General features: G+C 38.1%; 1 protein-coding gene across 5 annotated transcripts in view; it reads left to right on the top strand.

The window, feature by feature from the left end:
• Positions 1-12968, top strand: part of PHIP (PHIP subunit of CUL4-Ring ligase complex) — a 64747-nt gene that overhangs the window by 40750 nt on the left and 11029 nt on the right. For 4 of the 5 annotated variants that reach the window (XM_028722819.2, XM_028722821.2, XM_028722820.2 and 1 more), the window contains exons 25-35: positions 2542-2649; positions 3271-3395; positions 3871-3953; positions 5250-5361; positions 5562-5674; positions 7658-7813; positions 8234-8354; positions 9453-9578; positions 10727-10799; positions 12186-12236; positions 12616-12765. In XM_028722819.2, coding sequence (XP_028578652.2) covers positions 2542-2649; positions 3271-3395; positions 3871-3953; positions 5250-5361; positions 5562-5674; positions 7658-7813; positions 8234-8354; positions 9453-9578; positions 10727-10799; positions 12186-12236; positions 12616-12765 — 1218 coding nt within the window. The remainder of the gene's footprint in view (positions 1-2541; positions 2650-3270; positions 3396-3870; positions 3954-5249; positions 5362-5561; positions 5675-7657; positions 7814-8233; positions 8355-9452; positions 9579-10726; positions 10800-12185; positions 12237-12615; positions 12766-12968) is intronic. The other variant, XM_028722822.2, reaches the window with a different exon arrangement.

The raw sequence follows: 12968 nt of genomic DNA on the forward strand, positions 1-12968 counted from the left end.
CTGTATACTCTTCAGTCCACAAGATGTGTGAACCTTGCAAATCATTGCAGTGGTGAGGTGTGCAGAGTTAAGAGAACATTTCCCCCCTCCCTTATTTCTTCTCCCTTGGCAGGCTGCTGGGGCAGAGCTTTTTGAGAGCTGCTTTTATGGGAGCCATCATTAGAGTTGCCAATAATCCCTCTTTTGTTATAGTGCAGAAATTTTGGTTGGGTAGAGTTATTGATAAATTCAACTAGCTCACACCATCTATATATAGTGCCAAATGTTAGATACTTAAAGCAAATTTACTCAGTTCATTATAGCTTCTATTACAGAATCATTTGTCTCTGGTGGCGTAAGGGAGGGGCATCCAACAACCCTTAGATTTACACCCAGTATAATAGGGTCTTCAGGATAAGAAATTAGACTGATCTGCTCTCTATAAAGTTAGTAAGCCTTGTTACTGTGTACAATGGATTCTTGGCAGAGAAGGGAAAACATGGTGTGGGAGAAAACATTCTACCTTACAGGATTGTCTACTCCTTGATTCTCCAACAATTTTCAGCCTAGAAAACTGGGTCAGCCAGAAGAAATTATAGGTGTGGTGTGCTTGTTGATTGTACGGACCATATTTATGGAAGATCGCAATTCTGGCAGGCATATCTGAGCTTAGGTTTTCCTCCCAAAGTTTTGCTGGTGTGTGGATTCCAGTGGGCCTGTAGCCATGGCAAGAGGGCATGGTGTTTCAGCATCACACCATAAACTGAATCAGCCCTTTTGATCAGAAACTGGAAAACTGTTTTGTTTAGGAGAGCTCAGGTGCTACAATGGTTAGAGTGTCAGAGTAGGATTTGGGAGAGAAAGGTTCAAAATTTCTACTCGGCTGTGAAGGTTGCTGGGTGACCTTAGGCCTGCTGCATACTTCCCCATCAGGTTGTTGTTGGGATAAGATGGGGAGACAAAGAGCCCTGTATGCCACCTTGAGTTCCTTAGATGAAAAATGGATGTAATAAATAAAATTCCAGGTGTTATCTTATTCTAATGTTAAAAAATAGGAGCGGGTAATGCTATGGTCTAAGCCACTAAGCCTCTTGGGCTTGCCTGTCGGAAGGTTAGCGGTTTGAATTCATATGATGGAGATTGTTGCTCTATCCCAGCTTCTGCCAACCTAGCAGATTGAAAGCACACCAGTGCGAGTAGATAAATAGGTACTGCTGTGGCAGGAAGGGAAATGGTGTTTCTGTGTGCTCCGGCACGTCACGGTGTCCTGTTGTGCCAGAAGTGGTGTAGTCATGCTGGCTACATGACCTGGAAAGCTGTCTGGACAAACGCCGGCTCCTTGGCCTGAAGTGAGATGAGCGCTGCACCCCATAGTCGCTTTTAACTGTCCTGGGGTTCTTACCTTTTTTTTTTTTAGCTGAATGTTATAAACTTGCACTGTGGTGTATTAAAAAGCTTCAAAATGTTTAAACTGATTATTAGTGTTGAATTTTGCTTTTAAATATAGCTGCGAGCCTTATTAGCCACTTCACTGGTTTCATATTATGCACAATAATGAGAAACGCATAGCATGACTATTTTGCTATTGTAAGCTAAGTAGAACCCAAAATGTACACATTTCATAAATGTATAAAAACCTTACAGGTGCTTGCTGAGAGCAGGTGAGGATAGAAGGGAAAAAACACATATATGAAAAAGGTAGAATCATTTCACTGTCCCATTGTTTACACAGGCTATTTATGGTTCACACTGAAAAGCTTATTTTAAATGTCCTCAGGGATGGAAGAGGGCTGCCTCTGGACATTTATGAAAAACTTTGAGCTTTTATTGTTGCCAGGACTGGGCGCCAGTTGTCTACCCCACACACCCCATGGATGGTAAAAACAAAAGCAGCACAATAAGAGCAGTATATTTAGTGCCCATGGAATTCTGCGTGAATGTTGTGGAATAAAAATGAGGAGAGAGGAGAGAGTAGAATGCAGTAGCTGGAACCCTTAACAGAATTTGCCATGCTATAACACTTTGTTGCAGAGCCATGCTTGTTCTCTGTGTCTTATATTCTGGTGTGAGTACAGTGGCTTAGATAGTTAAAACAGCACCATTCCTGCAGAAGTAGCAACAGGCTTGGAGGAATTCCTATGTCTGCAGAAGTGCAAAGAATCATATAGGGGGGAGAATTTTAAAGGACCCCCACCATCAAAACCCCCAGCGATAGAGGAGCATGCTCAGTAGCCATGGAATGCTGTCTGGCTGTTGTGTTTAAAAAGGAAAAGGCTAGCGGGAGTAGAAACAGAATTGTAGCAGAGGACATGACTGGAACAGTGAAAATGAGGTAAGGGAAGAGGTGGCCACTGGTCAGGAAGTAGAAATGACAAATAGCATGTCCTCTGATATTTAAGTATGTGTTATGCGGCTGGGTAAATGGACTTCCAAGTTTTAAAAAGAAGAGAATTTCAAGAAAAATATCTCTAGACATTTAATGTTTTTGAATCACCAACTTTTTCACACATCAAGTCGGGTGGCATTTTTTTTTATTAAAAAAGTCTCTGTTCTATTCTTAAGGTATATTATTTCCGACAAGGCCATGAAGCGTATGTTTTAATGGCAAAGAAGAACAAAATATATAGCATTAATCCGAAGAAACAGCCATGGCATAAGATGGAACTACGGGTATGTCTCTTCTGTTTCCCCCTTTAAGTTCTGTATGTGTTTATCTTGGAGTAACTCCCCTGAACTCAGAAGGATTTATTACTTTGTAGGCATACATAGGATTATCCTCTAAAACAAACCATGGCAAGGTGGCATTCTTTATCCTTGACCCTCTCCTATCTTGTGTGCATTCCCCGACATCCCTTGCTGCCATTGACTGTTCCTAACTTCTTGTTAGCGGGGGGCAATTTCAATGTTTTGTGGCCATGACAGCAAAGGATAAATATATTGCCAAATGAAGAGTGGCTGTTAGCATAGTCCTCTTTCTTATGTTTTTGTATAATGTTTGCATATTAAATTTCTGTATAATTTATAGACCACATTGCCTTCTCCTCAGCCCCCTCTCATGTACTGTAGTAATTGAATCACATTCTCTATCGTCTTTAGACACTGAAGTAATGTACAGCATTAAATACATTAAAAAATTACTAAAAGGTAGACTCCATTTCACTTCAAAATACAAGGAAATATATTATAAAGCTTAGAACTCCCAGACTACTTTTGCTGTCATATGTTAACTCGAGTTTCATTTGTGTTTTCTTAGTATATTGAATGCAAGACTTTTCTTTTGGTCTCCATCAGGAACAAGAACTCATGAAAATAGTTGGAATAAAATATGAAGTTGGGCTACCTACACTTTGCTGCCTTAAACTTGCTTTTCTTGACCCAGATACTGGTAAATTGACCGGAGGATCTTTTACAATGAAGTAAGGGCCACTGTTCACATACGGCTGTTGTAATATTTGTTGCTAAATAAGTGTTTGTAATATGCTTGCAGTGGATCTAAATTAAAAGGTCCTTGTAAAATGAAGCTTAAAAGGGCTTCCTAAGTAACTTTCAAATATTCATCGCTTTGAGCTTTTTAAGAAATTCCTTCTTCCCTTTCTTTTACCTGTTCAAAATAGAAGTCAAGAGAAGATAAGAGAGCAGTAATGGGCTATACTTCTGTGTGCGTGCTTCATTTTAATCAGCCCCCCCTCAACTTCCCAGCAATTCAGTGTTAATTTGGTCTCCTACCAGACTTCTACTTTATCCCTTAGTGTTTTTGTGGGGCGGGGCACTGAAGTTCTTCTACAATGTCTACTAAATCTTTACTTGGCATTGATATGTTCTCAAATATTTTTGGCTATGAAATAGCAAACACCTTTCTTAATATTTTTGTCTTATTTTGGTTATATCCAGGTATCATGACATGCCAGATGTTATAGATTTCCTAGTCTTAAGGCAGCAGTTTGATGATGCAAAACACAGACGCTGGAACATAGGTAAGTACCTTTAATACAATCACTGTATCAGTAATTTTGGGAGGTGTTAATTATAATTCTGAGCATTAAATATATATATGGATTATTTACTCAAACCTGCTAAGTTTTCTGCTTTGAACTAGAGATGCCAGACTCAATGTATTTTCCCAATTTTGTGTTTATTTTTTTAAGGAAGGTAAAAGCTGAGCTGACTAGGTCAAGGCAGAAAACTGTGGCAACATGGCTTTTATCCAGCTAATTAAAGGCCTGCAAAGCCTGAGCTCCTTGATTAAGAACAGAAGTCCTTTGAACCAAGATCTCAGATTTTGGGTGGATGAGTGAAACAGGAAGCCATATAGATTCACGTTAAAACAAGTTGCCTCACCTGAATTTTAGAAGCAACAATAATTGAAAGCAATTATTAAAGCAGAAAATTTTAAAAATTCATTTCTATACTATACAATTGACTATAGGATTATGATAAATCTTTTATTTCTTAACAATACTAATCAATATTAGTATTGATTAGTAATACTAACATAGATATTACTTTTGCAATACAGTTGGGTATGAAAAACTAAAAAAAAAACTCTGAAGAGAATTTAAACATTTTTGTTTTAGTATATTTTTAGGAGTATGTTCTGAATGAATAAACTATTGTCTGCCTTGTCTTCTCCTGTAATTGTAAGTCAAAAAACGGGATTTCAGGGCCCATCTTTTATCCCTGGAACAACAGTGTCTGCTGAACAGATAGTGCTGTCAGTACTGATCACATACAGGGGTGGGGAAAGAGGACTGAATGGAGAGGAATCAGCCCTCACCCTCTAAGCCAGGTGAACAGAGCTGGCTAAAGCCCACATGCAGGATGCAGATCTGCATTTGAACCGTTCATGTCTCATATGTTGAGAAAATGAATGCTGTAGTAGGAGGAAGGAATATGGGCCAAATTTATGGCTGCCTTCTTTATATCTGGAAACAGACTGCTTCTGTCATACAGTCTCAACATGAGATTAGAGGATGTGACACAGACCTCTTTAATAACAAAGAGCCTCTGTGGCATCTTACCTTTGGGAGTATTTTGCAGCCCGCTGAAATGAATCTTCCTTTGTCAAGCTTATCTGGTTGTAATGGTGTCATTAGAGAGCTGAAGCTTTATGCAGTCCTGCTAATGGAAAGTTGTCAGGGTGTTGCATCTTCTTGTTTGTTCAATAGTTGGCAAAAGCTACCTCTAATAATATTGGTCATGATTATAAGAAACTGTTAAGATACAGTTCTATCCCTTCTGGAGTAAAGACGTGACTTTGTATTCTTGTCCAGGTGATCGATTTAGATCAGTAATTGATGATGCTTGGTGGTTCGGAACAATAGAAAGCCAAGAACCTCTTCAGCCTGATTATCCTGACAGCTTGTTTCAGTGCTACAATGTCTGGTTAGTAGCTTTTGCTTTATACATGGGGTTTTATTTTTCACTTTGGGTTTTTAACCTCATGTGTGTTTAATCATTAGCTGGTACGTTTTCTACCTGCATTTTGTTGAAAATATTTTTGGGGTAAAGTGTTGATCATCTACATATTCAGATAAGTAATAGTAACTTTAACTTCATTGTAATTTTCTCTCTCTCTCTTGAAGTTGGGACAATGGAGATGCTGAGAAAATGAGTCCTTGGGATATGGAGCCTATACCAAACAATGGTATGTGTCTACTTTCCCCTAGATGTACAGAAAGGAGACAGAACTTACTATGTACGTATGTGATGAACTATAAAGAAGTTAAGCTGATTATGCTATAAAAGAAGGGAAAACAAATCAATTTCTTTATTACATTAATAAAATGTCTGTAAACTAACTCGCTACCTGTTTTAAGAAAATTGAACATTGCATTTTGGTTGCCTGGTTTTCAGAAATTGATACAAAATTTTGTTGTTAAATTACTTGGAAGCAAACATTTTGCAAAGACTCCAAAACTTGTCCTTCCATTGCATTGCTGGGGTGAATTCCCAAGGTCAGAGTTCATAACACTGCTGGATTCTCTGTAATAAATCCTTACTCTGTTAAGTTCATATATTGATATATAAATTGATTAAATTTAACACTTTAGAAGTATTATGATGATTGCTTCTACTCATGAGTGGTAAAGTGGAAGAATGAAGACTCTGTCCCAGTTAATTTGTTTATGTAGGTCAGGTGTGGGAACCTCTGGCCCTTCAAATGTTGCTGAACTACAACTCACATTAACGTTAGCCATTGGCCATGGTTGCTTTGGCTGATGTGAGCTGTAGTTAAATGCTTGGAGGGCCAAAAATCTCCCACTTTGGTGTTGGTGATCACTTGAAATATCTGTATGGAGACAGTGGCACTTGGCAAGCTATTTGGGTCCCCAACCCTCCAGAGCTGATTGGATAAGAGCTGCAAGGGAGACGGGGATTCCTTCCTGTTCCACTGATGGAAATCTGTCTGCTCAGCAACGCTTTTGGATACAACTTTCAGTCAGTCACTATATTTGTATTCCGCTCTTCTATATAAGTACACCCAAAAGCAATTCACAGAAAAGTATGAAAAACAAAGGGAAATTGTAAGTGACCTGGAACTGATATTGTAAGTGACCCGGAACTGGTCTGTGACCGTAATAATAAAATTCTTTTCTATTCTAAATAAACACTAGCAATACATTGCTATACATGTCATTTCCTATAAAATACAAATAACATTAAAATACTTAATTTAAAGAATCTCCATCAATGTAAACAATTCACAATTCATTACGAACAGGAAGAGAGAAAAGGCAAGAGGCAAGAAGTGCTAGTCACCTCATCAACAGAGCAACTAAATAACTTTCTGCCTTGCTTCCAACCTTGGAGCTTGGAAAAGGGGCAGGAATCACTATGCAACTGCAAGAATGTACCCTACCCATCTCCATAGCTCCAAAGGTGGAAGGAATGCTGATCACTTGCCATGTTGACTGCAGTGAGAAGAAAAGTAGAAACTTCATAAACCGCTTGCTATATGGAACAGCCTCTACTTTTATAAAGAAAAGCTTTGACTATTAAATGTTGGAATTGTCAAGGTTACAAAGTGGTTTAGTGGTTTGCAAAATGCTTTAGTGTACCCTAGTGCTAGGAGAGACATAATTTCCCCTAACCATAAGTTTCTTTTGCGCCTTCTAACATTATTCTTCAAACTTAGCTACTTAAGAGTCTAATTTTAGTTGGATCTCATTTTAGCTCTTCCTTAGAAATCCTAAATTCTTAATGCCAGACTCCAGACTGGTTAACAATAATGTTTATCATTATATTTGTGTGACGTGGAGATGAATTCATTTACATGCTGACCTCAATCAAGAAGATTTTCAATACTGTAAAAGTAATTAGATATATTAAAAATGTAGATGTGTAGCTCAAATGTATAGAGCCTTTCATCCATCTAACTCAGTCCAACCCCTTAAGGATAGATTGTTTCATTTCATTCTTTAAACAAAAAAATCCTAGCTAGCTATGACTCTGTATAAGCATGTTAATAATGGAAGATGCTCTGTAATGCAGAAATAAGTATTTGTTTTTCTTCCAAATGCATTTATAATATTCCACAATCAGTTAGTTGCTCTTAAAAACAATAGTGGGCTGTGAATTGTTTATACCATTGTGTTGTTTTTTTTTAAATAGGTATGCAATTTCTTAAGTTGTAAGGATAATTATATCAGCTATTATGTTCATTTTGTGTCTCTTTCAGCTGTGTTTCCAGAGGAGCTTGGAACTAGTGTTCCTTTAACTAATATTGAAAGCAGATCATTAATCTACAAGCCTTTGGAAGGAGAGTGGGGTTCCAGGACTCGTGATGATGAATGTGAAAGAATAATTTCAGGGATAAACCAGCTGATGACTTTAGGTAATGTTTAATGTGAAAGAAGGGGGGGGAAGTGTTTTTTTTTAATCATTTCTATCATTAAGATAGTCTCACATTCCTGCATATTTTTAATTTGGCCTTCTGTATTAAAATTCTTCTCAAAACACATACTGAAATTCAAGTTTTTCAGTCCACTTCATCTGTGGCAATCATTTCTATGCAGGAAAATGGCATGCATGAGATGGACTTTGGGGAAAATATTTTTGTGTGTGTTGGTCATAGAATACAAATATTCAGTACCTTACAAGTAAAAAAAAAGTCACTTCTACTTCACATTCTTATTGAAAGACTTGTAGAATTCCCTCTTTAGCTAGGCACACTCTCACTCAAATTACTGCTGCACATTAAGAAAATTGCTTCCCTATTGCTAATGTAGTAATGACATATTTGTTTTGTGTTTAGATATTGCTTCTGCTTTTGTGGCTCCTGTGGATTTCCAAGCTTATCCAATGTATTGCACTGTCGTTGCATATCCTACTGATCTTAGTACAATTAAACAGAGGCTGGAAAATAGGTTTTACAGGTTTGTTTTAAGTTTATGTTATTGCTGGTGTTTCCAAAAATGTTTGTGATTTTATATATGTTAGGGTAATTTCCTGGGCAGCTTTTGCTTCTAGCTGAGCTGTGTACAGCACAGATCAATTACCGTGATATACAATTAAATGTCAAACTGTTGTATAAGACTTTCTTGTCCTATGGTTAAATCTTGCAGTGTTCCAGCCCACTGTACCTTGATGTGGATTGCCTCTTGTCTAAAGGAAATCCTAAATGGCTTATGGGTCCCTTCTTTTCTTAACTGTTTTTCTAACTGAGCAAGTACTTACGTTAAAGCTGCTGTTCCTCTTGGAACTGCTTAAAAGGAAGCCTACAGGAGGTATTTTTGATTATAAGCTCATAATTTTATCTCTTTGAGCCTCCTGTCATAACCCAAGGAACCAGAACCAACCAACACAGTATTCTGTGATCTCTTTTCTCTAGGCCAGCTGCACTGTTTTCTGGTCCATTTCTGGGACTAATTCAGAGTGTTGGCATTGATCTTTAAAACTCTTTATGGCTTGGACCCAGGGTAATTGTAGGGCTGCTGTATGCCAGATATACGTACCTATACATTTGCAGTGGAGGGCCTGCCGTGAGTGCTGCCGCCATCTGAGATAAGGTGGGCAGCTACCAGAGCGAATGCTCCCTCCGTGGTGGTGCCCCAGTTATGGAAGACCTGTCCCCAATTTTGATCCATTAAAATCTAAATATGTAATGACTCCACCTAGTGGTCAAAAGCAGGAAGTAGGTAGGTACTATAATTCAGTTTGCGCCTGCCTTGACTGAAGCAGTCATGTATTAAGCTCTCATTTTTTCCTTCTCATCAGGATGGTTTTATATTTCTGACAATTTGTCCATGTTATTAATTTAGCCCTACTTTGAGAAATGTGTATCCCGATAATTGTTCCAGAAGCGACCCTCTTTAGGAGATTTCGGGGATGTGGGAGGGACAGGGAGGAAGGGTTATCAGAAGTTTGCTTGTACAACACTGAACATCACTCTTCGTTTCCAGGTCTTTACATATTTTGAACAAAATTTCAAAAGTTATTTTTTCTGTGATACGCATGTGTTCTTTATTTCAAAGGCGACTTTCTTCACTTATGTGGGAAGTTCGGTATATCGAATATAATACACAGACATTCAATGAACCAGGAAGTCCCATAGTTAAATCTGCCAAATTTGTCACAGATCTGCTGCTGCACTTCATAAAGTAAGCCAATGAACAGACCCACAGTGCATATTGTGGAAATAGCATAAACCAGAGGAATTCTTTACATGCTTTTAATCTATAGTGAATGTTATTTATGTTTACAATGGGTAAGAGTGAACTATTAATTGTTATTGTGAGTAAGAGAATTCATTTTTTCAGCAATTACCACTCTTCCAGAAACAACTTTATCCATGGAAGTAGTGTGTTGTAAATTCCTTTGTGGACTCATTTAATCTTGTTCTCATTACTGGAAGGCAAGGAATTGGGAATATAGTACGAACACATCTTATGCGTGATTAATTTGTGTGATATCAACTTTGTGTGGTTGAAAGCCGGGTAGTTGAAATCCTGCAAATTAATTTCTGAAAGCTTAGAAGCTGCTTGTGCGTGGGGTTTTCCTGTTTTGTTTTGTTTTTGAGTAGCAGTGGCTTTGGATAGAGAGGCAGGAAAAATATAATCTGAGAAAGATACAAAGAAAGACAATGTTTTATACTAGGCATATTCTTTTACATGTTTAGAGGAGAGAACATTGTTAACATTACCATTTAAACAGGAGGAAGGTTGATATTTAAAATCTTCCTAATGTTGAGCAGTATTCCATGCTTCCATTCTGCTAGCGCAAAGCCTTGTGATAGCAGAATGGAACTTTCTCTCCTCTGCCCTGCAGCTCCATGCACACCCTCAAAATCAGCTCTGGAAAGTTGAGGAAACTTCAGAAGATTGGGGAGAGGAGAGGGAATGGAAGCATTGCACCAGGGAACTCTGCTGGCATTACTTTGACTATAATCCAATAACATGAAGCAATAAAATTCTGTATTGTATAGACATTTAGATCCTGATTTGGTTTTCCATGAGCGTAAGGGTTCCTTCCATTAATAGAAGGGACTCTAATCCAATGGAGGCTCCCACTGGTGGAAGGGAGAGGGAAGACTATCTTCAGTTCCACCTCCAGCCCCCAGTGCCGTCTCCCAGGCTACTCTAGTGGGTCACCCAGTGAGCAAGGAGCTGCAGTGGAAAAAAGAACCAGCCAAAATTGCTTCCTCCCACCAGCGAGTATCCTGTAACTGGATTTCTGCTCAGGATCCAAGTTACTCTGTGCATCTGTGGCTGCAAATAAGCTCATTAATGCAAAGTGTTTTATTGAACAGAGATCAGACTTGCTATGACATAATCCCACTGTATAATGCCATGAAGAAAAAAGTCCTGTCTGATTCGGAGGAGGTAAGCTAACTCAATATGTCATGCATTTCTTTAGAAAGTAGTTATATATATTATTTAAAGTATTTTTCTGCCCAAATTTAGCTTTCAGAGAGGGGTTCTGCAATGATAATCAAATTCCTTCTAGTTCAAGCTCCTCATGTTCTTTACAGGAAGGATGGTTTTTAGTCCCTAATTTATTTGAAGTAATATTTGTGTGCTTTATTCATTGCAACAACAATTTACTTGTTATGTGAATTATGAGTGAACATTATTTCTACATACAAGCTCCATGAAAGTATATACATCACACACATGTACACACCTCTGTCCCCAAATATAATGCAATTCTAGTAAAATCAAGTATTTAAGCCTTAAGCATTCTGTATGCAGAGAATTTCATTGCAGGTGTGTACCTGAGAGCCAGTGTGGTGTAGTGGTTAAGTGCGGTAGTCTCCTAATCTGGGGAACCGGGTTTGCGTCTCCGCTCCTCCACATGCAGCTGCTGGGTGACCTTAGGCCAGTCACACTTCCTTGAAGTCTCTCAGCCCCACTCACCTCACAGAGTGTTTGTTGTGGGGGAGGAAGGGAAAGGAGAATGTTAGCCGCTTTGAGACTCCTTAAAGGGAGTGAAAGGCGGGATATCAAATCCAAACTCTTCTTCTTTTTCTTCTTCTACCTTCCTCAGAATCCCGGTCCTTAGAGCCACTGCTGTTGTTTTGATGTTATACTAGTACAAAGCTATATACTTTTGCCAGAGCATAGTGTGCAACATAAAACCCACTCAACTTTTATTTTTGGATAAAAGTGCAGAATTTGGATTCTAGTTTACAAAGAATACCTGTGTAGCTCAAATTAAGCTAGGAAGATAAATTATTGCCTGGTTAATGTTCTTTATGTTAGTATAAGAAAACATTAATCAGATCCATAAATTCTGATATAATGTAATTTATAACTGTCCCTATACGTGTGTTTGTGTGTGTGTGCTTGTGTTTTAAACAGTCACCGTTTTAAAATTTGAGATTCTGGAAAATGCATCCCTATCTCAATACGAGCGTCGTAGGGTATTCCTTGTATATAATGAAGTTTGTGCTTATTACCCCCCCCCCCCCTAAAAAGTGGCTCTAGTAATAACTTTACAGGTATTTGTGGGCCTTGTATCACACACTGAACTTCATGCAGGCAAGGAAACAACTGGAACTAGTAGCAGCAGTAACAAGCGTAGGCAGTGCCTGTGGCTGCTGTTTACAAATGCTGGCTTCTTAAAGTGTAAACATATTTTCAGACTTACAGGTTCATAATAGAAAGGAAGTAGAAGTAAATAAATAAATATGAAGTAGTACCAAAGTTAAGTATATTTCAGATGCTTAGTATTTCTGCATCATGTGATGAATATTTTATTGCCCAAAGGAAGAAGAGAAAGACATTAACATGCCAGGCACTTCTACTAGAAAGAGGAAGGTAATGTTTGTTTTACATCAGTGATTTCTTCTTTGGTTATGTGTGAAGTGGGAACAAACAAATTTAAATAAGGCCTCTTTGATTATGTGTATCTTCATATTTAAAATTATTGGTTATTTCAATAAATGTTAAAACTATTGATTTTCCAAATGGTGGGTACCACCAGCAGCCCATGGCTTCCTTCTCCTGATTTTTTCCAGATAGATATTAAAAATTGACTGGGTTCAATTCAAGTAACAGTGCAAGGCTTCAAAATTTGAGAGAGGTCACAGAATATTTTTCCCTTCAGCATTTTTCCACAAGGGGATAATCAGTTTTCTCTTTAATTTGCAAGAACAGCTACTTATTTGATAAGCCGTATTCAATATTGCTGTTCCAGGATCATCAGCCCAAGCGGAGGTTACGTAATAGAGCTCAATCCTACGATATTCAGGCATGGAAGAGGCAGTGCCAGGAATTGCTGAATCTAATTTTTCAGTGTGAGGATTCTGAACCTTTTCGCCAGCCAGTGGATCTTCTTGAATATCCAGTGAGTATTTTGAAAATATGATGTTCTTCTGAAACATTTACCTTAGAAAACTGAAGTGGAAGAATAATGATAAACATTTTATTAAGTAAAAGACAATGATGTTGAGTTTTCAGCAAAATATTATTATCTATCTCTCTTACAGGTATTTGGTTTTTCATGCATTTTGTTTGTTGAGGCTGTTCATCTGCCATACATCTGATTTG

The sequence above is a fragment of the Podarcis muralis genome, chromosome 3 (genome assembly GCF_964188315.1).
Source record: "Podarcis muralis chromosome 3, rPodMur119.hap1.1, whole genome shotgun sequence".
In the NCBI taxonomy this organism is placed as follows: domain Eukaryota; kingdom Metazoa; phylum Chordata; class Lepidosauria; order Squamata; family Lacertidae; genus Podarcis; species Podarcis muralis.